This window comes from Ctenocephalides felis, unplaced genomic scaffold, assembly GCF_003426905.1.
Source record: "Ctenocephalides felis isolate EL2017-DRISC unplaced genomic scaffold, ASM342690v1 CF-g0.4_SCAFFOLD_02226, whole genome shotgun sequence".
In the NCBI taxonomy this organism is placed as follows: Eukaryota; Metazoa; Arthropoda; class Insecta; order Siphonaptera; family Pulicidae; genus Ctenocephalides; species Ctenocephalides felis.
The window spans coordinates 7,859-35,682 of NW_020538380.1; the positions used below are offsets into that span (position 1 = coordinate 7,859).

The 27,824-nt window shown below is 29.0% G+C and overlaps 2 protein-coding genes across 2 annotated transcripts; both read right to left on the reverse strand.

Moving 5' to 3' along the window:
• Nucleotides 1-672: 672 nt before the first annotated feature.
• LOC113380575 (glycine dehydrogenase (decarboxylating), mitochondrial-like) lies at nucleotides 673-14,862 on the reverse strand. The gene is made up of 18 exons (XM_026619760.1): nucleotides 14,772-14,862; nucleotides 14,189-14,445; nucleotides 13,725-13,803; nucleotides 13,344-13,644; nucleotides 13,109-13,212; nucleotides 12,562-12,683; nucleotides 11,054-11,253; nucleotides 7,990-8,192; nucleotides 7,476-7,708; nucleotides 7,161-7,337; nucleotides 5,631-5,815; nucleotides 5,409-5,550; nucleotides 3,949-4,125; nucleotides 3,719-3,864; nucleotides 2,939-3,086; nucleotides 2,374-2,584; nucleotides 1,194-1,447; nucleotides 673-1,011 (listed from the first exon to the last, which is right to left on the reverse strand). Exons 2-18 carry the CDS (start codon nucleotides 14,411-14,413, stop codon nucleotides 901-903), a joined length of 3,018 nt encoding a protein of 1,005 aa, XP_026475545.1. The 5' UTR covers nucleotides 14,414-14,445; nucleotides 14,772-14,862; the 3' UTR covers nucleotides 673-900.
• A 4,160-nt stretch (nucleotides 14,863-19,022) lies between these two features.
• Nucleotides 19,023-27,749, reverse strand: LOC113380577 (prosaposin-like). The gene is made up of 10 exons (XM_026619761.1): nucleotides 27,504-27,749; nucleotides 27,327-27,423; nucleotides 22,699-23,623; nucleotides 22,350-22,628; nucleotides 21,398-21,532; nucleotides 20,932-21,072; nucleotides 20,454-20,652; nucleotides 20,000-20,160; nucleotides 19,313-19,496; nucleotides 19,023-19,102 (listed from the first exon to the last, which is right to left on the reverse strand). The coding sequence occupies exons 1-9, from the start codon at nucleotides 27,544-27,546 to the stop codon at nucleotides 19,329-19,331; spliced, it is 2,148 nt and encodes a 715-aa protein (XP_026475546.1). The 5' UTR covers nucleotides 27,547-27,749; the 3' UTR covers nucleotides 19,023-19,102; nucleotides 19,313-19,328.
• Nucleotides 27,750-27,824: the final 75 nt, after the last annotated feature.

Consider the following 27,824-nt stretch of genomic DNA (forward strand, 5'->3'; position numbering starts at 1 on the left):
TGAGGTCTCGGGGTAGCAAAAATCGAAACAATTCTTAAGTTAAGCATCAGTCTCGTTTGAAATAAAAACGTAAGATTAACGGATCACTTTCGTGGACATAATTTTTAGCACTTTTCTGTTAATTCTTGGCCGATCGTTCTCGAAAATCTAATCAACGCAAGTCGTCATAGAGTTTCATGAAATGGCTTTTAAATTTTTGAAATCGGCCCAGCCATTTTTGAAAAAAGTCGGCTCACATCACACACTTATACTTTTTTCAAATTTCCAAATTCGACCCAGAATGACTAGAAACGTCGAGAAAATTGTGGAAAATATTTTCTAACAAAACATTGCACATTTATTATATAAGGTAACAATAGTACATTACTTTGTAACTCCTGATATACATTGCGCGTATATTACACTTACTTTGTTAACATTTGTTATGTAACATTGTAACTATCGATATATATTGCGCGTATATTACACTTAGATAACATTTGTTATATAACTTTCTAACTCAAAGTTACATTGCGCTTATGTAAATTTTAGTTAACATTTGTTATATAACTTTGTAACTCACAAGTTTCATTACGGCAACATGTATTGTTTACTGGGTAGTTTCGATCCAACATGATTGAAAAACATGACTGAAAATAGTAAAATTTAAACAAATCGACAAACTCTGAGAAACATTTGTTTTTATTATAAAAATAAATAAGTAATTATCGCATATCAAAAACCTACGAGAGATTGAAGCATGCTTAATAAATTTCAATTAGTTCCACAACAAATAATGGTGGTAGGTCCAAATTTTATCATTTGTTACTATTAGCATTTTATGATTTATGTTGAAGTATGCATTATTTTAGTATTATTATGTTCAATTTGTGGCAATTTTCTAGTTTGAATATTAATAATTTATGTGTAGGATGACATTGGTGGGCACGTGCATACTAAGTTTTTGTCTCCATAGATATCATCTATCCTGGCAACAGTTGGCCAAATTTTAGTTTCCGGATTAACAAACGGCTGTAAATAATAAATATATTACTTTCATATCAAATATATGCGCATACACATATCACACACACACACACACACACACACACACATATATATATATATATATATATATATATATAAATTATCCAATCATAAAAATAATTTTAAAGAAAATTTATAGTTAAATTATTAGTTTAAAATTAACAAACCGCTGGAAAAGCTGCCATTTCTCTTGAATATTTTCTTGTCCAATTTTCCATTGTAACCTGTCGTTGTGTGTGTGGAGATAATTTTAATGGGTTGTTTTGTCTATCTAATTTTCCTTCCTCAATTAATGCTATTTCTTTACGAATTAATATGAGTGCTTCGCAAAATCTATCGAGTTCTTCCTTGTCTTCCGACTCTGTGGGTTCAACCATCAAAGTTCCGGTCACAGGGAAAGACATGGTAGGTGCGTGAAATCCTATTCAACGTTTGAATTTATTAATTAATTTTGTTATCAATATCTAATGTTATAATTCATATAAAATAAAAACGATATCTTATTAGATTTAAGTGCTTAGGTTAAAAATACATTTTTCTGAAGCATATTATTACAATAAATATCTAAATGTTCGAAATGTTGTCGAATTTAATATTTATTATCTACTAATAATATATGATAGATGTTATGCTCTTGATCAAATCTTAATTATTAATTGAGCACATTATCACTGTAAATGTTTGGAACAAACGATTTTTTAGTCTAAAAAAGTTGAAACTCTTAGAATATATGAAAAAATATCTCATACCTCAAAGTATTATTTTTTCGTAATTTTGAACTCACCCAAGTTTTTCTCAAAACTCGATTTTTCATACCGAACGCTGATGAATCTCTAACAATTTTCATTCAAATTTGTTTGTTCTAATTTTTTAAAATAAGGTTTTGAAGAAAAGTGTGTAGGAAATTTTTGATATGTTAATTTAATCATTAAAAATTAAGGTTAGTTTATAAGCATTATTTTTTTTATAAGTCCTTTTTCGTAAAAATCAAAATTTTATGCAAATCTAAATTCTACGTGCAAATCCAAATTTTACGTGTCTCGCAGAAGTGGCAGTGGTGCCTTCATTTTTGAATATCTTGTTATAATAATTTTTATTCCTATTTAAATATACACCAAATGAACTTGCTCTACTATCAGAATTTTATTACTTTTTCTTTCACCAAAAATGCCCAAAACACGTTTTTTGGGCTATTTCAGTGGTGTTACTCCTTAAGGTGCTACTAGTGTAGAAATGTGCAATCACAAGTATTAACAAAAACCCGCTATAAAAGTATCTAGAATATTTTATATATTCTTTGCCTTGTCAATTTGATCGAATCGCAATTTGTGCGATTATTGTACATACCGTAGTCCATCAGACGTTTTGCAATATCGACTGCTTCAACATTCGCAGTTTTCTTAATATCCCTCACATCTAATATGAATTCATGTGCGCAAAGGTTGCTTTTATCACCTTTAAATAAAGTTTTATAATATGGTTCGAGCTTTTTGCTCATATAATTTGCGTTAAGTATTGCAACTTGCGTCGCCTTACGAAGTCCATCTGCTCCCATCATCTGAACAATTAATTAAAATATTAATTATTATTTTTTATATTATTTTAACAATAATTTTAATGACTTGAGATTTACCAAAAACTATTTATGAAATTTATTATTTACGAGAAAAAGAAAAAAATATGTAATTAAATTTTAAGTTAGACCATAATATGACATTTTTAGTCCATTAAGAAAAAACGCGGATCAACGGTAAAATAAACAATAGCTGCAGCTCAAAAAATAACAAATCATTAAAGTAAAAATGTCACGGTCTACAACCAAATAACAGTAAAGAAATACATGCATATAATATGCAATAAATAAGTATTAAAATAAAAATGCTTAATTCTGGTAAACATTTGTAAAATGTACCTTTATATAAGCCCAACTGATCGGAAGTATGGAAGAAGATCCATATGGAGCAGCACTTACAACACCAAATGAACTAGCTTTGTTTCCCAAATCTGCCAATGGGTCTATTACAGGATGACTAGGTAAAAATGGTTCTAAATGCTTTTTGCTGTAATAACAAAACGTAATTCATAATATGTTCATAATAATGCATAATAAACATAATAATGTCGCGGAGGAAGTGAGATTTTATTAGATATATATTTTTGCATTTATATATCTATTGCTCTAGATTTATGATAGATAAGATAGATATTTTTATCACGTTTTAGATTTCTGAGACCTTCATGCATCCAATTGAATTTGCAGTTTAAAATCGTATATATACAAATATATTTTACAGTAACAATTATCTTTTTAACTTTTTGGTGTTTCTTTATGTTTTCTCGACTTTTCAAGTTATCTGACCCGTTTGACAGCAAAATATACAATTAGCGGAAAATTGCAAAACATTTCGTTAACGTTTTCATCAAAAATCTTGAACCAATTTTCAAAATTCAATCATATTAAATTAATCATATCAAATATTTTACGATTTTAATAATGAGATTAGTGAAGCCCATGATTAGTTTCATGGTCTTAACAAAAATCTAAAATATAATAGGCCTTAGGAAATTTGTTTATATAATAAAATTGATCAAAATTCTGAATGATGAGAATAATTTTCGATATATATATATATATATATATATATATATATATATGTGTGTGTGTGTACAATTATTAATATAAAATACTCACACGCCAATGGGTCCCATACCCGGGCCGCCTCCTCCATGGGGAATACAAAACGTTTTATGTAAATTCAAATGAGAAACATCTGAGCCATAATCTCCGGGCCTGCATAATCCAACTTGTGCATTCATATTCGCGCCATCCAGGTAAACCTTCAACAAAATTGGACACAAAATTAATTATATTTCATAACTATTAAAAATCGATGTTTCTCACTGTCTATTTAAATTTTATACCTGTCCACCGTGCAAGTGCACCAAACGGCAAACTTCGCCAATTGTCTCCTCAAAAACTCCATATGTTGATGGATATGTAATCATAAGGCAAGATATATTCTTGCTGTGTTTTTCTAGCTGTTGCTTCAAATAATCTAAGTCGACTAGCCCATCCGACGTGACTTTAATAGGTTCCACCTAAAACACTCACACGTGACTTCAAAATACAAGTAATCACATAGTTTCTCTGACCATCAGAACAAAGCAAGAAAAGCAACTAAAGATTAGTATAAAAGAAAAATGCACAAATTAACAAAAAATAATTGGATCTTCAACATTTTTGAAACCTTCCGAAAAAAACTTAACATTTATTAGACATCAAAACTAAATTGATTGCTAAATAAAATCATCAGTCATCTTCATAGATTTATTGAATTTCACATTGATAGAAATTTCATATCACAATAGAAATTATATTATTGGTGTCTAATATGATTTTTTTTATTAAATAACGCTTTAGATTGGTATTTTTGTCTGATGAAATATAATTAACTTCCCGTAGAGCAAGTTATAGCAATCGCAAAAAAATCAAAAATGAAATTTTTTATATATCTTTACGTTTCAAAGGTTTCTGAGTATTTTGGCATACCTTAAAAAATGGATGTGTGTGTGTGTGTATGTGTGTATGTGTGTGTGTGTGCGTGTGTGTGTGCGGATACAAATTTTCGTCGACGATTTCAGGAACACCGATCAACCAATTTGAATAATTCAAAAAACATTCGATTCGTATTGATAAGGAGACGTGCTGATTAGTTTTTGGCAAAAGTAGGCTTAGCCGTTCCGAAGATACGGGACAAAAAGTGCCAAAAATGGTAACTCAGTTTTTAAGAGAACGGAGCGTCCGATTTTAATAATTCAAAAAACATTTTACTTGTATTGACAAGATGAAAAATTGATTAATTTTCACGAAGGCAGGTCTAGCGGTTTCAGAGATCTAATGAAAAAAGTAAAAAAAATGTTAGTTAAAAATGTTGTTCACATCAAATTATCAGATATTTTATAGAGATTTTAACAATAAGTATAAATTTTGTTTACATTCCTATGGGTACCGTACCAATGTTAATCCGTTAGACGGCAACGCGGCGCTTACGCGCTTTGACATTTCGTCTCTATGCAGTTAAAGCAATAAGATTGCTTTGAAAAAAAGTTCAGAATTTCCAAAATATGTCAAAAAAGAAAACATTTTTTTTAATAATTTTTTTTTTCAAAAAAAGTAATTTTTTGTCAAATTTATAGTTTCTCAAAAATCTAATTTTTTCAAAGTAAAATTTTTTCAAAAATGTTAATAGTTTTTAAAAAAATAATAATTTTTGATACGGGAAGTTCCAGCAATTTTCCTTAAGGCACGATGCCATGCGCCCCACTAGTTTATATTTTTCTTCTGAATTAGCTAAATATTATTAATATTATTGTTGAAGTACCTTCATGCCAGCCATTTGAGCCGAGGCGGGGTTAGTACCGTGGGCGGAAACGGGTATCAAACATATGTGTCTGTGCCCCTCACCTAAGGATTCATGATAACCTTTGATTGCTCTTAAGCCAGCATATTCACCTTGGGCACCGCTGAAAGTATAGAAAATTCAAATAAAAAATGGAAAATAATGCAATATTCGAGATGATTTATGGGACTGATTGTATTTCACCTATTTGGCTGAAAAGAAACTCTATCGTATCCCGTGATGGCGCACAAGTCTTTCTCAAGCTCTTTGAACATGAAGTGGTATCCTGCAGCCTGCTCGCGTGGTGCGAATGGATGCACTTCTGTGAAATGTTGAAACGAGCATGGCATCATTTCAGTAGTAGAATTCAATTTCATTGTACAGGAACCCTATAAGATTAACATTTATCTGTAAGTACAAACATTATGTACTATATGCATTCATAGCTTTAAGTCATTAATGGACTAGTAGAATATAGATAAATAGGGGTTACATAGATCTATATATTGAATGGTTCTGCAAGAAAATTAAGGTTTCTTAAACCAACGGTTCAAGTGGTTATAAATGTTGAGTTCGATAAAATAAACCTCTTACTAATCTTACATGTTTTTCGCAGATTTGCATCATCTCAACCATATAAATTGGTTTCTCAAAGAAATTTTGAAAAATATTTTTGACTTTTACACATGGCGTATATACCTTTCAGGATATCTTAAGATAACCGTATATACAGAATTCTGGGTACACATAATTCCTACTCATGGTGAGTTATTGAAATCGCAAAAAAAATTGTTTTTTCACGTTTCCAAATTTTTTGTTCATTTTTGCATATCTCAAAAAAAATGTATGTATATGTTTTTTATGTGTAGTATATATTTGTTGCTATTAGTGGATCTTCCAGGTTTTGGGAACAACGACTGAACATTCAATTGAATTTCTACTAGTGTAACAATTTACAATAGGAATCAAAAGGTAAAAAATGGTTTTTCAAAAAATCTGCGAATTAAATTATATTATGTTATGAAATGAAAAGCATAATGCCATAAAGTATTGATTTCCTTATATGTTTATTATTATATTCAATATTGCCGAAATGTTGCTCATTGCTCTATATATTAAAGTGATATTAAAAACGGCATTCAAAACACATAATTTTAAATATAAAGTTGGTTATAAAATGATAAAATTAAATGTTTTTAAATTAAATATATTAGATACTGCACTGATTGCAATTAAATTACTTAGCACTATATTATTTTTATTAGGTACGCACACGATATATATTTTTTTGAATGCCTTACAACCTATATACAAATAAGTGAAAAAGCAGACAAGGGTATCTTATTTATCTCAAAATCCTTTTATAAGGAAAAGGTGTAACATAACTTTTAGTGTTTTACATCGAATTTGTCAACAAGATGGTTACATTATTGGATGTAATTATATAACTGGTGTAATATTGAAAGATCTAAGGAAGAAATAAATAATAATAAATAAATGAATAAAAAAATACACTATTGCATTTATGTGATATATAAAAATGACAAGTTTAGATGTTTATGTAATGTATAACAGTTACAAGTTTAGATAAACAAAAATTAACGAAGTAGAAAAATTTTATTAGAACTTTTAAATAAATAGCAAAATAAATATATTTAAAAATAAAATATTAAGAAATATTTTCGAAACTAATATGAAACAGTGAAAACGACAAGCACGCACGATTTTACTTACCAATGGAATCATTGAGTGCACAAGAGATAAATCCTTATTTTCTAACCTCTTCATATAACGTACAATTTTGGTTTCTGAGTGATACATGTTAAAAATTTGGTGAGTCAAATAATTTGAAGTTCTTTTAAATTCACTATTTTCTATATCATAAGTTTTCATATGATCAGATTGACATATCTGTAAAAGATAATAAATGTAATGAAAACAAGAACGATGGAATTTACATAAATTTAAATTCGCATTCGTTTTTATGATATCAAGATGTTCGGCTTTTCGTTTATGATGTTCGAATATGTTAAAATTCCTTTTATTCACCTCATCCATCTTTTTTTCGCATCCGAATATGCTTAGTAAGTCACTTAAATCGCTCTCGCTAACTGTTTCATCCAATGCTATTCCTACAGTTCCGTCTTCAAAGTACCGCAAATTAATGCGCTTCTCTTCGGCTTTCTTCCGAAGATCTTGAACGGTCATTGTATTCTTTAATTTAACTTGCAATGTATCAAAAAACGTAGAATTTTGCACTTCGTGACCTGCTAGTTTTAAACCTACAAAATTTATAAAAAAGTCAAAATTTTGTTGACATCATTTCATCAAAAATAAAATCTTTGCATTAACCAGTTTTGACTTGTTTTAACTTGGTCAATTGTTTTAATTTCGCTGAAGTTACAAAGCTTTTGCTTTAGTTTAAAGTTTGAACCAATTATGAGTTTTGAAACTTAAGTCATAATTTAAATCATTTGAACTTTAACGGTTTGAGATTTTCAAAACAATTGATATGAATTGACATCAAATGATTATTCTACAAAGAATAATATCTATGTTTTACCTGCATTTAAAGTAAGTGTAGACTTGTGGACTTTTTGTGCAATTTTTTTCAACCCTTCAGGTCCATGATATACTGCAAACATTGCAGACATATTGGCCAGTAGGGCTTGCGCTGTACAAATGTTACTTGTGGCTTTATCCCGCCGAATATGTTGTTCTCTAGTTTGCAACGCTAGTCTATATGCATGATTCCCATCAGCATCCCTAACAAGAAATTATTTATTAACACTAAAATGACTGAGCGAGTCAATTTGACTAATTTGTACTTTTAATGTGATATATACATAATATTTTTTTTTAATTTCCCGTAGGGTAAGTTATATTAATCGCAAAAAATCGAAAATGAAAATTTTTATATAACTTTACGTTTAAGAGGTTTCTGAATATTTTGGCATACTTCAGAAAAAATGGATGTATGTGTTGTGTGCGCGTGTGTATATGTGTGTGCGGATACAAATTTTCGTCGACGATTTCGGGAACACGAATGAAGCGATTTGAATAATTCAAAAAAAATTCGATTCGTATTGATAAGGAGACGTGCTGATTAGTTTTTGGCAAAGGCAGGTCTAGTCGTTCCGAAGATATGGGGCAAAAAAAGAAAAACGGTAACCCAGTTTTTAAAAGAACGGAGCGTCCGATTTGAATATTTCAAAAAAACATTTTACTTGTATTAACAAGATGAAGAACTGATCAAATTTTCGTGAAGGCAGGTCTACCGGTTTAGGAAATCTAGTAAAAAAAGTAAAAAAATGCCATCTGGCGGTCAAAAATGATCATTATACACATGCACATCAAATTATCTAATATTTTATAGAGATTTTAACAATAAGTATAATTTTTTTTTTACATTCCTATGAGTTCCGTACCAATGTTTATCCGCTAGACGGCGACGCGCACTTATGCGCTTCGATATTTCGTCTCTATGCAGTTAAAGCAGTACGATTGCTTTGAAAAAAAAGTTCATAATTTCCAAAATATTTCAAAATAAATTCTCCAAAAAGTCTTTTCAAAAAAAGTAAATTTTTGTCAAAAATTTATAGTTTCTCAAAAATCTAATTTTTCAGAGTATTTTTTTTTCAAAAATGTTAATCTTTAAAAATAATTTTTAGTACGGGAAGTTCCAGCAATTTGTCTTAAGGCTAGATGCCATGCGTCCCACTAGTTAAGTCATTTTTTTAATATTTTTTTGGTTTTTCACGAAATAATAAACGGTATACAAAGAGTAATTTCTTTTCCTCCTTACTGCCTTACTTCCAATAATTTATATGTGCTATAACTATTTTGTCAGATACGAGTTAAATTGTCTTACTGTTTTAGACTCACGAAACTTACTTTCTTTTCATCAAAATTTGTCATAATCTATCTGGTGGGAAAGTTTTCATGTTATAATTTATTATTTCATTTAATGCTGCAAAATTATTTATTGCAAACTATTCTGTTGAAATTTGTGCCCATTTACTCAGTATATGTGAATCAAGAAAATTGGGAATAACATTTTGATTAGCTGCAGATGTTAGAAGCAAGTACAGTAGAATCCGCTTAGTATGACATCGAAGGGACGCCGAAATCTCGTCATACTAACCGGTCGTCATTAAAAGCGTACTGAAGAAAAACTCTTTAATATGTAAATATGTTACATGTTTCAGTAATTTAAAAGAAAAGCCTATACAAACGTTTAAATTAAAAATAAAAATGACACATTAAAAATATTAATAATTAATTATAATTTAAATAATAACGCAAAATATTAATTCGTGGGTACATTTTTAAAAAGACAACACAGTGTATTACATTGATCTGCTATTGGTCAGAAAAATTCATCAGAAGAGCCAATAACAATTTATTCATTAATCTCTTGTAAAATTGCTTTTTTTAAACTTACTATTTTATGCTTACACCTTGCCAAAGTAAAGGTTCAGCTGGTCCTTTTTATTGCAGTTATGTGCCGCTTATCTTCTGATAGTAAAGTCATAAGAATAAAGGTGATGGCTGGTTAGAATTTATACATTTTTCGCCCTCTACTATCAAATATAATTGTTAAAAAAAATCTAATTTTATTTGTTTATGAGATATCCGTGGTGCGCCATTAATAATTCTCCCTACCATAAACATACAAATGTGTTTTTTTAATGTAAGTAATCAGTAATTTTTGATTCATTTCTTTACATAATTTTATTGTAAAACAGTCCCTGGTGCTAGTGTGCACAAAAGACATAGCAATTGCTTTCGTAGACTTTGCCACATCATGTAAATCATGTCGGTCATTATAATGGACATATTTTTTGCAAAAATGGTCATTATAAGCGACATGTCAATGTAAGCGATGTCAATATATCCGACTAGATAGCTGTTTTTTTAAGGAATTTTATATGGAAACCAAATTCCTAGTGCGATTACGTCATATTAAGCGGTTGTCAATATATCCGGCGTCATACTAATCGGATTCTACTGTACTTTCTAAAATATTTTCCCTACTGGGGCAAGAATGAGACCAAAGCATCAAATATCCTCTTGAGCGACTTTGCTGCGTAAATCGAATGAGCCATATTTAGGTTGTGGACAGATAATTTTTTTAGAAGCCTATTATTTGCAAAAGTTATGCGACAACGAAACTTCTTAGATTGCGGTTGGAACAATACAATCAGATAGAAAAGAGTTGCCCCAATTTGCAGAGGCAAACAAAGGCAAAATGGTACGCTGCTCTACAAAACTTTATAAGTCAGAGGCCTGTGCACTGACCATGGTATGATCACGATACCAATATGTTTGAATAAAGAGTAATATGTTAGTATCTTTTTCCTAAATTTACTATATTTTTGTATGAGCAATCGATCGTTACTAGAGGTTTCAACGTGGCGACATATAGTCACCATCCGGCCGTAAAGGGTTAATTAAAAATATTTATTTATATTTACACTAATGATGTGACAAACCACGACCCCGAAACGCTTGTGCCTGTAATAGTATGAAAGAAATTGTGCAGTATGTTCATTTTTCCATAGATAATATTATAAATATGAGAAGTCTGAATTTTTAATAAGGCCACACTCCTTATTTAAGATTACCTCGTTACACCAATCATCATTCTGCCTGGCATTAGACGAACCAACGATTCTTTGCATGAGAAGAAACCAGCATGCGGTCCACCGTATCCCAATGGAACTCCGAAACGTTGGCTGGTACCGACGCATATATCTGCGCCCCATTCTCCAGGAGCACGCAACAAAACCAACGACAATAAGTCTGTTGCGCAAACAACCAATGTCTAGAAATAAATCACCAAGCCTTATATTTATCAGGTATTATCAATATAGTATATGGCAATAAAGAAGACAACGTATCGTATACAATTCAAAGTAACGAAATTAAAATTAAGGGGCACAACTAGTGTAACCGCCTAAAAAAAGGTAATTTTTGGGAATTTATATTAAAAAATTACTTTATCAATCATTTCAAAATTTTAGATATATATTTATAAATGTTTTAAGAATACATAGTAAATTTTTTGAAGAAAAAAATTAAATAGTTTTTAAGTTATCGTTGATCTCCAACGGCGCGACAAAAAAAGGCCCTTAACTGCTGCAGTGATTTCGGCCTTCTACGTGGATGAAATAAAAAAAATAATTCTCGTTAAACTAGATAATATTTCTGTAAAATGAACTACGATAAAAGAAATAAATAAAAAATTGACAAAATGGCGGCGTTTTTAAAAAAAAGTCGAATTTTACCCAAAATTTTGGTCGTTTTTCGACTGTCAACTACATTTTAAATGGCTGTAACTCAAAAACTATTTGAGATATCAATTTGAAATTTTAATAATGATTAATAATGATAATCTACATGTAATCTACTGAAATATAAAAAAAAACAAAAATCGATTTTTTCAAAACTTCACACTAGTTGTGCCCCTTAAACTTGTGAATAAATGGGAGATAGAAAGTATAAATTAGTGCAAATTTTAATTATTTTTTTACTCTTTATTATTACTTACTTCTTATGATTATCTTAATATACAATTTTGTTGCGATAAGCGGATACATGTTAACACAAACAACAAGATTATTCTAATTGTGAAATAAAATTACTGACTTGTTTTACAACATTAGTTTTTACTCCCGTCGACATCGACTCAAATTATAATTTGGATGATCTGTGTATTATATTTAACTATAAATGTTGAGTTTATAATATTAATTAAAGGTTTAAAGTAGTAAATTTTTAACCCTTTGGCTACGAGCGCCGCCTACATGCAACCTGTGTGTACGAGCGTCGCCTATAGATGACATAAAGTGTGTCGAATTTTTGTTTCACTATCTATCACTCTCTGTGTTAAATTATTGAAATCTCAATTTGTCATTGTGATTTTGAGTTTTTAAAAGTGTAATTTAATTTTGACGTACATTTTTATTGATAATGATCATAAAATCTAAAACTATTTTACGTAACAAATACTTTGACAATCTGCTGGCTCTTAAAGCAGTGTCGCTCTTGTGGAAAACTTTTTTGTAGCCAAAGGTTTAATGAATATACATAATATATCCAGTTAATTTTTTGTCTTAAAAACTTTCCTTACGTTATTTTTCTTAGCTTCTTTCACAACCGATTCAAAGTTTTGGATGTCTCCTGTAGTATCGGGATATTGCAACAGTATTCCAGCGAAGTCCTTATTGGATAAATCTGCTTGATGAATGTCCCCTATAATATAAACGACAAGTTTAATAATAATCTTAACGAAAGAACAATAAATAATTTTTAAAACAATATCATGCAATTTAAATATAAATAAAATGCGGAAGCTATAATATAGCAAAAACATGGATAATTACATTTAATACGTAAATATATTTACTACCTAAATATATAAAATAGTTGAAAAGTTCTATATAATTTTTTTTTGTATCCTACATTAACAAAAGTATTAACCATGTAATAGTTAATAACCAAATTGATAATAATTTGATTACCTATGCAAATCCGCCAGTGCTAAAAAAAAATTACACAAGAAGGTATTAACCTTTTTGCACATACGAGTACATGCGAATCTCTTGTGATATCATTTTAATACATATTTTTATAGACTACTAAAAAAATAGTAGTTTATATAAACAATTTTATTTTACCTACGACAGCTTCTAGACCAAGAGCATCCGTTCTTGTCACAACAACCGCAATAGTTTGTGGATGCAAATTTTTAGAAACAAATATCTTGGTTCTTTTATTTTGTCTGAAAATAATTGAAAATAGGCGTATGTAAACCAATATTATTCTTATTACTTTTAATATATTTCTTTGAATTAAAAATTAAAATTTATAAATGTAGAAGCTCCAAATTAATAAATATCTCTTGTTATTCACCTATGACATAATCCCATAGCTTCAGCTGCAGCGGTACCTTCATCTAAAAGAGAAGCATTTGCTATGTCTAAGCCGGTTAAATCGGATACCATAGTTTGATAATTAAGTAAGCTTTCTAATCTTCCTTGAGCTATCTCTGGTTGATAGGGAGTATATTGGGTCGTCCAGCCTGGATTCTCAAATATATTCCTTAGAATAGTATGCGGCACACAACAATTATAATAACCCATTCCAATATAGCTGCGCCAAATTTGATTTTGTTCAGAAATTTTACGAATTCTTTGGATTAATTCGTACTCGCCTAAATTTAAAATAATGTTTTAATTTAATTATAATGTATGTGAAAAGAATATTTTATGTTTGTTATAAAATTTTACATACTTAAAGGATCACTTATTTCCATACGCTTTTTTATTCGAATGTCTGAAGGAACTGCATTATTAGATAAATCATCTAACGACTGAAAATTTAATAAATTATCATAAGATAGGTATATAGTATTTGTTTCATCTTAGATCTTTAGTTACATAAAATATAGAATTTTTTTGGAAAAAGACTAAGAGGTAGAGAACACAATATTTCACATTTTTCTGGGAAATTAATCCTGCCATATATTTTATAATACATCACTACGAACAACATCATATATCAATTTCTTTGCCTAAAAATATAATTTATTGCATGCAGTGATATCTAATTCATAATTATCTACATCTTATTTAATTTAAGAACATTAGGTTTCAGTGATGATATGCCAGAGATTTGATTATGATTGCTAATTTTAATTTGAAATATCAAGTAATATGTGTGATCCCACTTATAACACTATATAGTAGTAGACAGACCTTAGAGTTTAAGAATGCCAGCATATCCTTGATATCATGTTCCCGAGGTCCGATATGTCTCGCTGGAAAATCTGCATTACTCGAAAAAGGTTGCGAGGGTGAAGAATATTTCAAAAATGAAGGGTTGCTGCAGATTATCTTTTGCCATTTTGAAGTATTATGCCACTTTACAATATTATAAAATCCACATGACTTTTGCATGCTATTTAAAGTTAATTTATGCATTTTTATTGTGTATTTGTCTGCCCTTGTTGAACCTAACAAGAATATAGTTTATGATAAAATCATGTTTTATAAGAGTTCAGAATTATTTATAAAAATCATACGCAATATAATACACTTGCATATATGATATAACTTAATTGTGAAACCTTTACGTAATCACTACCGTAAAGTGTATAAATAATTATATAACAAAACTTCAAATTTTTATTTTTATAATTACATTTCAATTACTTGTTATATTTTTATAACATTATTTTAACCAATTTTTATAAATACTAAATTTCCACTTCACTTCAAACTTTTTTCTTTACTTATTAATTATTATTAATTTAGTTTTTTATTTGTTATGAATACTTACAATAAAATGATTTTATTACTGCTATTACTGATTTATTTTATTTTTTATTTAAAGTTCAATTAAATTATTATGCACATTTTCTTAGCACAAGGGCGATTAATATAATGTCTTCAAATTCTATCATATCCTTAACATTACAAATTTACAAATACAATCTTACATGCACACATACAAAATGAAATGTAAAACAAAGATAATATATATTTGAATACATACCCATAAATAAACACACACATTACCTACATAGCAATACGTACAAACATACACACACATTACATACATACATATATATATATATATATATATACATATATATATATATATATATATATATATATGTGTGTGTGTGTGTGTGTATTTGTGTGTAATCATGTATGCATGTAAACATATTTGTTAAAATATTTTGCTAGTTTAGTCATCTGATAATGATTCTTATGTCGGTTAATAGGTCAAAGGTGACACTAAAATTGATAATCGGAGCAGAGATACAATAAAAACGCGCACAAATCAGAATTTTGAAAAATCCGAAGAATGATTATAGGCATTAAATTATATATATATATATATATATATATATATATATATATATATATAGGGTGTCCCAGACCTTGACAAGCCGAAACGGGGTGATAGTATTGACCTTAACTGTCCTGAAAAAACTTAAAAAAAAAGTTATCTTAACATATGCTTGGAAATTATGTACTTTTAAATGAAACCTAGAGCTTTGGTGAAATTATGACCATTTTTCAGTTATTTTGATTAACTTTAATTTTGTTCATTTAAACTTTGGAACGATAACCGTGAATAACATTTCTCGGATCACAATAAAAAAAATCATAATCGCTTCGAGTTTTCAAGAAATCCTTTGCTGAACTATAAATTCAAAATCGATCGACTTTGAGAGGCTCTCCTTACAAAAATGTACTAAAGTGTGTTGGCAAGTTTCACCAAATGTTGGCACATTTAATAAGCACTGTAAAATGGTAAAATACTTAATGATTGTATTATTGAAAAATTCCGAGTAAAACCAGAAAAACTTTGCTAGTGCATTTTACTCACGATCAGTTCAAATATTTATAATACGCGGAAAGTCAATGTGCTTCAGACAAACATTTGAACTGAATGTGAGCGAAATGCGTTAGCCGTGTTATGTATAGGTTCTTATTTTTTCATTCGAAAATTTTCAATAATAAAATTATTAAGTAGTTTTGACGACTTTACAATTCTGATGACACTTCTGATAAAATTTGCCAACACAATTTAGTGCCAGTCCTAGAAATGTTCACGGTTACGGTTTCACCCCGTTCTCGCTTGACATCACAATCTGGGACACCGTATATATATATATATATATAGTATGAAATCACCTAAACGGGCCAACAAAGTGCCTCCAAAATATTTGTCTTCTTTTCATACTTTTCAATGATGTTTAATGCTTCAAGCAAACGCTTTCGCGACTAAATTTAAATGCCAAGTGCAAAGCTGCTCCATTAGGACCAATTTGAAAGAGCGTTATTATCGCATTTTTTCACTGAAAAAGCACTCACATTAGTATTTTCTAAATATTTACAAGAATATCACTTCCCTTCTGGATAATATTGCTAATGTATATCATGTTCTTTACAAAACTGCTAAGCTTAACATATTAATATGTTGCTGATGGTTTTTTATTGAATAAGTGTATGGCATTATTTGCTGAAGGTTTGCTTGTCAATTTTCATCAAATTGTATCTATGTTTTTATTTTTTACAACAAGTCAAACCTGTACGGGGAAGAAAGAAAACTTGTACGAGAGAAACAGAAGGCCGGTTTCAGTCTTATCCCTACTCGTCGCCGTTTATTAAAAAATTAAAATCAATTTAAAGAAACTGTGTCTTGATAATAAAAAGACCAATTTCAAATTTTAAAAACCAATAGATGAATCTCTACGAGGACTCGCGTTGATTAACTACCCGAAGGAGAAATTTAGTTTGTGGGCGTTTCAATTGAAAGTTCACTTAAGTGATTCTGAATCAAATGAGACCAAATTTGTAAAAATGATGTGTGTGTGCGTATGTGAGTCGATTTTTGGCCTTTATTCGACTTCGAATGTTCAGAAGCCATTTGGTATAACTTAATTAGGACTATCGTTTCCCAGTTTTTTTTGCGACGATAGGCCGTTTCGTTGTAATTAGCAGAAAAACGAAAAAAAATCGTCCACGTTTTAGCCCACAATCCGGAATCGATTTTAAAAAATCAAAAATCGTTTGAAAGATATTGGTTGGAAATCATACTGATTACATTTTGGCGAAGATTGGTTGGGCACTTTTCTTGTGATTAACAGTTAAAAAAAATATTTTTCAACAATTTTTATGAAACATTTTTTGACGATATATATATCATGGTCTTATAGAACATCCAGATATTACGGCCTTACAAGTTATTTAGTTTTTAAAAATTATTAAAGTTTGAAAAAAGTGACCAGTTTTTTGGCGTTTGTTAAAGTTAAACATTTTATCGACGTTTTCTTAAAATCGAATAAACAGATTTTAACAAAAATTTAAAATCATTCGAAGCATCTCGATAAGGACTCGCGTTGATTAGTTATCCACAATCATCGACCAACCCACTTTGTAATTATCAGAAAAATGAAAAATTTCTCGTCCACGCGTTTTAGCCCACAATTTGGAACAGATTTTAAAAATTCAAATAATTCGAAACATATTGATCGGAAATCGCGTTGACTAGTATTTGGTAAAGATAGGCCGGACCGTTTTCTTGCAATTAACTGTTCGCAACGTTTTTTTTTATGTTAGATATCATGATCTTATAGAATATACTTAAATTATTATAGGTCTGCGATAAGCGGTTCAATTATAAAAATTCATAACAGTTTAGCATTTCGTCCCGCTTTTGAGCGATTCTAATTAGAATCCTATACCGATGCATATGCACGTTCTGACGTGTTTCGCTGGTAGACACTGATTACAGTTAACCCGAAATGAACATGTTAAACAAATTAATTTATACAATTACAGTAGTTATACCTATATATGATTCAAAAACATCAATTGAAAATCGTTTTTAACGAAAGCGAAATATTTATTTTTGGAAAAAAACGGTAAAACATTTTACATATTTATTTACAAATCTGTATAATATTTTTTATTGATTAGGTTGTTTATGCATACGTACCAGGAAGTTCGTGCAACTTGCCTTAAGGCAAAATACTATTACAGCTAGTCGATCGGCCGGGATGTGTTTTTTTATAATCAGCAACAAAGATAAAGTGCAAAGTGATTTTTTGTCTACCATTTAACCAACAATCTTAAAACGATTTTAAAAATTCAAAAGATGTCGATTGGTTGAGCGCTTTCTTCATAATTAATAGAAGGATTTAACGATTTTGATGATTTTATGATATGATATTTATTATCTAGTCTTAAACACCCAAAATATGCCTACTAAAAATAGTTTAATTATAAAAATTCATCAACATGTGAAATAATGTGCCATCATCGCAATTTTAAAAGTTGCAACATCTCAATTCTAATTAAATCAATTATATACATGTATCAGGAAAATTTTGCAACTTGTCTTAAAGCAATTGCCACTTACACCTAATTATTATTTTTATTTTAATTAGTTGTAAATAGATGTTGACAGATTCTCTGTGTTTCTGAATGAAAATCGACTGATTTTAAAAGTTTCTAGCTAATAAAGCAACAATCTCAAAATCCTAAGTTGCTATATAGAGATATTGTTTAATCATAAGCCATAACATGACTGTGAATGTAGTAACTGTTTAATCATAAGAATGTAGTAATTGTTTAATCATAAGCCATAACATGACTGTGAATGTAGTAACTGATGAAAGAAAAAACATGATTATCGAAAAAAAAAAAACGTGTACAAAGTAATTATATTCGCAAGAGAAAACTAACATATGAAATAATGTAGCAATCCTGATTGCAGAAGAAAATATATTCCTGGTATAGATACTTATTTCTAGAGTTTAACATTTGCACACAATGGAATAGCACTATCACCAGAACTAAAAATATAAGATTTAGTATATAATTAGAATAATAAATTTTGGATTCAGTAGATTTATTTTATATTAACATTTTTAAATATTACAATATACACATTTTTCAGATCATACTATATCCTAATGAGACATTATTTATAATTCATTCAATATCTTCATTGGTAACAATAATGAACTATTTATTCAATATGTTAAACTTTTTTATTATCAAATTAAATTTTACTTACATATGATTTTAAACTTTTAAACTTACATATGATTTTTGAACTAAAAAATATTAAGCATAATCAATTTACAGCACCTGAAACAATATTCAATATAAATATATATATATATATATATTATATATATATATATATATATATATATATATATATATATATATACGAGTATATATATAGTCTATATGAGTAAAAATATGTAGAAATTTCATATATGTAAAAATGTACATCCATAAAGTGTCCATGCGACATAATTCTCAAATAAGTTTAGACTTTATTGTAATACTCACATTTTATATTCATTAATTAGGAATTACAAAGGCCAAGCAAGGAGCATATTTCATTTGGTTGTAAGGCTTGAATCAACAATTGTATTACCAAATCCCCATATTTATGCACAAATTGAATGCATTCTGGCTTTACATTTCTGGGCATCGCCTTGCACACGTTGTTCACTAATTTAATTATGTCCTCCTTTAAAATGTGAAATAAAGTAAAATTTAGTTATTTCAAATCACTATTAACTAAACATTATTATTATCTTTCACCCTTTCAATTGTTTTAAAAAACATTTTGTATAATATTTTTAATATGTGATAATTGTTAAGATAAAAATCATAAAGAAAATATAAGATTGATGTACACATTTATACCAATCAATAAAGATGGCCGGTATGTGTACCGTTGAGATAATTTTTTAATACAAATAAAATATGTAAAATATAATTATATTTGCTTTTTCAATTTTATTTTTTGCCAATATAATAATGATTATTGTAACGTGATCTGGGCAGACAAAATATATCATGTCTGGTGCTGAACATTCACTTCATACCACAGCTAAAAACTTACATTACCGCATGGAATAAGTTGCATTGCTTTCATACATAATAATAATAATTGTCCAGATGTTTTCAAACTTGACGGTAGCTATGTGCACTAACCATAGCAAAAAAGTTAAACTAATAAATACGTACTTCTGTTCGCTTATCTTTGAGCTCATCTTCTAACTGCTTCATTATAAATTCGCACATGATACATTGCGGTTTGTCAGAAAATTTTTCAGGAATTAAGTTTGTTTGAACAGCAACCTGTATGGTTTGACCATTAATTGTGGTGTCCAATATTTCATTTGTCACTGAAAATATAGAAAATAAATATATTAAATTTATGAACCATAGAAATGCATAGCCTATAATTTTCTTCAATTGTAATATAAAATGTAATGTAATGTAAAAGTATATCCACCCTATTGATATTAAAAAGTCAAGGCACTAAAATCTCATTTAAATTAACTTTACTGTGGTTATAACATAAGTGACATTAGTTATCATGAATGTACCAAATTTCATTCAACCTTAGTATATTATAATAAATCAGGTACTAATAAAATACGTACTTATATCATGGGTCTTATTAATTGGTACTGGCACAAAATATCCAATTCACTTAAGTCGGGATTCTTATCATGGCATAATCTTAGGTACACGCAAATTTCTTGTGGTTTAAAATCAGCCATCAGCATTTCAACTAATTGATTATAATAAGTATTTACTAAGGTTAAGCAAGCAGGTTTCAGATGATCAGAAAGATGATTGCATAATCCAGATAGTGCTTGCTCAACAGCTGCCTGCAAAATATTTTAAATTCTATTTTGAAATAAATTTTAAAAAAAATATAACTATCTGAAGAATAAAAAGTTTGGTTTTATATGATGCAATTATATCATATTAATATTTTTGGTAAACATGTGAAGATGAAGATTAATTTACAACAGTATAAACTGTTAATACAAAGTATTAATAGTACTTAATCAATAATAATTAATATTAATAATACTAAATGTTACTAATATATAGTGTGGATCTATTTTATTTGTGATTAAAACCAAAACTCATATTTAGAATACCTTGGTTTTATCCTCCTTAAGCTTCTCTTCTAATTCAAACATAGCCATTAGACACATAGGACAAGTTGGTTTGTCTCTGGTATCTTCTTGTTCAAACACTTCAACTTCTTTATTTGGACATAAAGATAACTTGGGACACACCTGAATATAATTAATATTAATCACATATTTTTAATATGACTTGAAAAAATAAGTGCAAGTGTAGCAATAGATCTTTAATAATAAGGTCATTTATTCACAAAAAATGTAAAAAAAAATTGTTTCAAATTCATGAATTCACATTACATATAAGATCATGCATTTCCAGTAACTGCAAATAAGCATTTCGATTCAAGATAAATTTTTCATACACTTGTAATGTTATGTTTAATTTACATAATTTTAATTGTAAGTACAATATTTTACCATTATTTTTCTGCTTCATAACAAAATAATGAATTGGAAATATAAATTAATGTATAATTACCTGCGATGGATCTAATTCTTGCACAAATATGGCAATAAAGGCATCTCCATATGTATCAACAAAGGCACGACATTGAGCTTGAACACCATTTGGTAGTCTTAAGCACACTCGTTCAATGGCTTGCTTAATAGATTCCTGAAATATAAATATTTTTCATATCAGTTACCATAAGTTGAAGTCTCTAAAAGTATTAATTTCCTGTAGGGTTATAGTAAACTTTACGTTTTAAAGGTTGCATACCTTAGAAAGCGTTTTGGCATACCTTAGAAAGAATGTATGTATGTGTGTGCGCCTATGATTGTGTGTTTGTATGTATGTATGTACGTGTGGATACAATCTTTCGCCGACGTTTTCGAGAGCATGGATCAACCAATGTGAATGATTCAAAAAACATTTGATTCTTATTGATGAAAAGGCGTGCTGATTAGTTTTTGGCAAACGCAGGTCCAGCTGTTCAGTTTTTAAAAGAATGAAGCTTCCGATTTGAGTTATTCAAAAAACATTTTACTTGTATTGATGAAATGAAAAATATATTAAATTTTTAGGGAGGCAGGTCCAGCAGTTTCAAAGATACAGAAAAAAAAAGTTTAAAACATTGATATTTGGCGGTCAAAAACGATCATTAGACATATGCACATAAAGATCAGACGTTTGATAGAAATTTTATTAATTAAAACAAATTTTGTTTGCAGCGCGATTAACTTTGAAAAAAAGTTCAAAATTTTCAAAAAATTTCAAAATACAACATAAATTTAAATATATCAAAAAAATTAATTCTCGATACGGCAGTTTTAGCAAATTGGCACAATGCCATGTACCACTAGCTACTTTTTCAATTTTTTTCATAAATATATGATTTTATTTCTTGATTATATTAAAATTCATGACATTGCATTGAAATTCTGAATGAAATTATGAGCAGAATCATTCAATGCAAAACATTTCAGCTTACCTCATTTGTTGGTGAGGTTATAGTTTCTTGAACGAAGTGTAAGAAATATTCGCAAAAAGTACAAAGCTCAGGATGTGAATTATCAATTTCAGTGAAAGACGGAACAAATAATCTGCTCACAGGTAACTGCATAGCATGAATTTCTTCAGCAGTAAACTTGGGTTCATTACTACCTAGGAGTTTTTTACGGTGAGATTCTGTAACTTTGTCTGAATTCATTAATTGTTCCGAAATCTCGACTGATAACAATGGCCATATTGGAACTTGTTTTGAAGCATTCTAATAATAAATGAATATTAATGAATAAAAATATAAATGGCATGTTAAAATATTTAGAAGTAATACTTACCAAAGATCCCTTAGGACATATTCCTGCCAAAAAGCAAATGTCCGCGTCGTCAATATTATTTACTAAAAAGTCATAAATCTTGTCATAATATTGGTCAACTAAACTTAAACATTCTGATTTAAATCCTTTAGTTTGATTACACAATCCTTCCATGACATATTTAAATTCAGATTCTGTTGTATTGGCAATCAGAATATCCCTCAAATGATGGACTAATTGTTTACACAAATCGCAAGGAATGTCATCTCCTACATCAACAAAACCCACTGCCGACAATGGAGTTATTTCTATATCCTTGTCCTTTTTATGAGTGTGATATCTATCAGCACAAACTCCTGCTACATGACATATATTTTCTGAATTGAAGTTACTATTCAGGTGTTCATAAATACTGTTAAAGTATTTCAGTAATGTATTAGAGCAAGCATCAGAAAAGCTACCCATATCTCTGCATATTTGTAACATACTTGTCATAATGTCATAAGGACGTTTAGATTTGAATCTGTTCTCCAGGTCACTTACAACCACATAGCAATTTGAACAAGACAAAGGCTTTGAGACTTCAACACTTTCTCTAGAAGATTGAGCTAGCATTTTATCAATTCTTTCACTGTTGCACAGGCCAGCAACTGAGCAAACAATTTGTGGGTTCATTTGAGAAGCTAGGGCTTCGATTAATTCGGGTATAAAGTCATCAACAAGTTTTATACATTCTTTTACAATTGGCTTGATGTGTATTAGTTGGCAGGATCCTTCAAAGACAGCTCGAAGATCATCTTGTGTCTGGTTGCTCTCCAGCTGATCCCTGGCTTCTTTCACCATTTTAACACATATTTGGCATACAGAGTCGTTATCTTCTTTAACCGTCTGGTGTTCCCAAACTGACTGTATGCAATGCTTGACAGCACCACATTGCCGGGCATTTCTGAATAACATTAAGTTTTCATAATAATCAATATCATAATTGCAGTTTTACAATTAAATGTTTTTATAAATCCAAAATTTGCTACTGAAATCAAATGATATCAATATTACATCAATACTAAACTTTTCTCTGTAGTTAAATAAATGGTTTAATAATTGAAAACTATATAATAGTGTAATAACAAAAAATCTGTTGAAAAAATTAAAAAAAAGTGGAGTGAAAGTATAAAATAAATATATGTAAAAATAGAATGTTAAACAACATGATAAATTGGTGAGTCATAACAACACAAAGGTAGAAAAAATAAATAAAATCGAATAATTAAAATAAATCTTCATAAAAATGTTTGAAGAACTAAAACCATGAAGAAAAATTAAATTTCAACAAAAATCGAATTTACAAGAACTAAAATTATTCTTGCATAATTATACATATTCATAAATCTTAGTATATTCTTGCAGAAAGAAATAAGAAATAGTATATTCTTGCAGATTATACATATGCATAAATCTAATCCTAGTAATGATATGTAAACAATTCAATTAATGTAAGCAGAACAATTTTTTTAATATAGCGCTGCTTGCAAGTCATAATTTATCTTAAGTAAATTAATTTTGTTGCTATTTCTAAATAATTATGAAAAAATAAATTTATCATAAAATATAGTAAAACAATTTAATATAACCTATACAAATGCTGCAAACAACTTAATACAGATTGACTATCATTCTCTGAAATAATGTATTAGTCATGAGTTTAAAGCAATCATATATGAATCACAAGGAGAGTTAATTTCCCCTGTACTGTGTTATCTCCCACATATCATTTTCTACAAACACATTTGGGTATTGTTTGCATATGTATATATATATAATATATATATATATATATATATACGAGGTCTGTTCAAAAAGTTTTCGTAATTTTCGTTTTTTCAAAAAAATATTTATTTATTCGTCTACATTAATGTGGTCCCCTTCAAAGTAGTCCCCCCAGATATAATACACTTATGCCAGCGTTTTTTCCAATTTTCGAAGCACCCTTGATATTCACTTTTTGATATGTCCTTGAGCACTCTCGGCGATTTTCTTCAATCGAGGAAAACCGCCGTCCTTTCATGGGTCTCTTCAACTTTGGGGAATAGGAAAAAGTCACACGGAGCCATATCTGGTGAATTTTTGCACTTTGCAACACTTTATTTTCATTTTTTACGCAAAATTTAATACAAATTCTTTGACTTTTTCAATTCTTCCATTGTAAAATCGCCGAGCTCAGAAAAACACGTCGAACCTTAGCGACTACCACAGACAAAGTAAACAGTGAATATAGCTGAAAATTTCATCATACTTTAGGGGCATGTATACCAACACAATAAAAAAAAAATTTTGACAATCAGACACTCCAGACCCGCGAAATTTAATTATTAGTAATTCCGGGTACTTTTTGAACAGACCATGTATATATATTTTATATATATATATATATATATATATATATATATATATATATAATGTAGGTAAGAAAAGGTAAGAACTATTTATAAGCACTGAAATTAGGTGCGAGTTTTAATAAAAATCTAAAATTAATGATAGGAAATGGTACGATAGGGATAAATGTTAATTCACATTAATACATTTCGATGGTTCAAAAGTATCACTATTTTTTTATACGCTTTAGTAGTATAAGTAATATAACACATTCAATGTTTCTATGTGTAATTAAGGAAAGGTAAAAACTATTCATAAGCAATGAAAATTAGGTGCACACCCCATTTAATAAATAAAAATATAGCATTAATGATAGGAAAATGGTCATTAATATAGGATAAATGTTACTTTCCATTAATGCATTTTGATGTAGTTCAAAAGCATCATTATTTCTTTATACGCTTTAGTAGCATAAGTAATATAACACATTTCAATGTTCTATGTGTAATTAAGGAAAGGTAAGAACTATTTTTAAGCAACTGAAAATTAGCTACACAGTTAATAAAAAATCTAGCATTAATGATAGGAAATGGTACGATGGATAGGGATAAATGTTAATTCACATTAATACATTTGATGGTTCAAAAGTATCACTATTTTTTTATACGGTTTAGTAGTATAAGTAATATAACACATTTCAATGTTCTATGTGTAATTAAGGAAAGGTAGGACTATTTATAAGCAACTGAAAATTAGGTGTGCAGCTAATAAAAAATCTAAAATTAATGATAGGAAATGGTACGATATGGATAAATGTTAATTTCCATTAATAAATTTTAATGTGGTTCAAAAGCATCACTATTTCTTTATACGCTTTAGTAGTATAAGTAATATAACACATTTCAATGTTCTATGTGTAATTAAGGAAAGGTAAGGACTATTTATAAGCAACTGAAAATTAGGTGCACAGTTAACAATAAAAATCTAAATTAATGATAGGAAATGGTACTATATGGATTAATGTTAATTTCAGCATTTTGATGAGGTTCAAAAGCATCACTATTTTTTTTAACGCTTTAGTAATAAAAGTAATATAACACATTTCAATGTTCTATGTGTAATTAAGGAAAGGTAAGGACTATTTAAGCAACTGAAAATTAGGTGCCAGTTAATAAAAAATCTAAAATTAATGATAGGAAATGGTACGATATGGATAAATGTTAATTTCCATTAATAAATTTTTGTGGTTCAAAAGCATCACTATTTTTTTTATACGCTTTAGTAATAAAAGTAATATAACACATTTCAATGTTCTATGTGTAATTAAGGAAAGGTAAGGACTATTTATAAGCAACTGAAAATTAGGTGCACAGTTAACAATAAAAATCTAAAATTAATGATAGGAAATGGTACTATATGGATTAATGTTAATTTCCAGCATTTTGATGAGGTTCAAAAGCATCACTATTTTTTTTATACGCTTTAGTAATAAAAGTAATATAACACATTTCAATGTTCTATGTGTAATTAAGGAAAGGTAAGAACTATTTATAAGCAACTGAAAATTAGGTGCACAGTTAACAATAAAAATCTAAAGTTAATGATAGGAAATGGTACGATATGGATAAATGTTAATTTCCATTAATGCATTTTGATGTGGTTCAAAAGTATCACTATTTTTTTATACGCTTTGGTAGTATAAGTAATATAACACATTTCAATGTTCTATGTGTAATTAAGGAAAGGTAAGAACTATTTATAAGCTAACTGAAGCACCTAATTTTCAGCCTAACTGAAAATTAGGTGCGCAGTTAACAATAAAAATCTAAAATTAATGATAGGAAATGGTACGATATGGATAAATGTTAATTTCCATTAATGCATTTTGATGTGGTTCAAAAGCATCACTATTTTTTTATACGCTTTAGTAGCATAAGTAATATAACACATTTCAATGTTCTATGTGTAATTAAGGAAAGGTAAGAACTATTTATAAGCTAACTGAAGCACCTAATTTTCAGCCTAACTGAAAATTAGGTGCGCAGTTAACAATAAAAATCTAAAACTAATGATAGGAAATGGTACGATATGGATAAATGTTAATTTCCATTAATGCATTTTGATGTGGTTCAAAAGCATCACTATTTCTTTATACGCTTCAGTAGTATAAATAACACATTTCAATGTGCTATGCGTAATTAGGGAAATGCCAAATGTAAAACAAATCTTTTGACAAGACAGATAGTTATAAAATACGCATTATGTCAAAAACTTACGTCAAGTTTCCGCACCAGAAGCTGGGGCCCCACGTACATTGCTTGGCACCCAAATTATTGCTAGAGATAATTGTCAAGGGGCTACTGGCAACAAAGCCTATAGAGAGAAATAATAGACACTGTTAATAATATAAATGAGAGAATATTTATAATAAAAAAAATAATTTTATACTTTACCTATAATAGCCAATGACAGTAGCACAACCGCCATGTAATTCATTGTTTGGTTTTAAGACAAAACAAACATGCGTGCGATAAATTTAATTCCTTATAAACACTATAAATTATGAGAAAGTTCGAAGTGATTGTGCCGAATTTTCAGTCGCAAATGCGTTTGCTATACTTGCTGTGAATAATTATTATTTATCTGTGTTTATGAATTCGTGCCCGAAGTTCGTATGATTCGACATTCTTTAATGCGTCATGAGCGTCGGTGATTGGACGGCTGGCACCTCTCATATGTCAAACGCTGTAAACAGTAAACATATCACAATCACA

Excerpts from the sequence above, each read along its gene's own strand:
- LOC113380575 (XM_026619760.1), bottom strand. The coding sequence starts at position 14,413 with ATGCATAAATTAACTTTAAATAGCATGCAAAAGTCATGTGGATTTTAT. Across the intron at positions 13,645-13,724 it reads GGAAATAAGTGATCCTTTAA|GCGAGTACGAATTAATCCAA; the intron begins GTATGTAAAATT and ends TTTTAAATTTAG. Across the intron at positions 3,087-3,718 it reads GGTATGGGACCCATTGGCGT|CAAAAAGCATTTAGAACCAT; the intron begins GTGAGTATTTTA and ends TTGTTATTACAG.
- LOC113380577 (XM_026619761.1), bottom strand. The coding sequence starts at position 27,546 with ATGAATTACATGGCGGTTGTGCTACTGTCATTGGCTATTATAG. Across the intron at positions 23,624-27,326 it reads TTCTGGTGCGGAAACTTGAC|AAATGCCCGGCAATGTGGTG; the intron begins GTAAGTTTTTGA and ends AATGTTATTCAG. Across the intron at positions 21,533-22,349 it reads TAACCTCACCAACAAATGAG|GAATCTATTAAGCAAGCCAT; the intron begins GTAAGCTGAAAT and ends TTTATATTTCAG.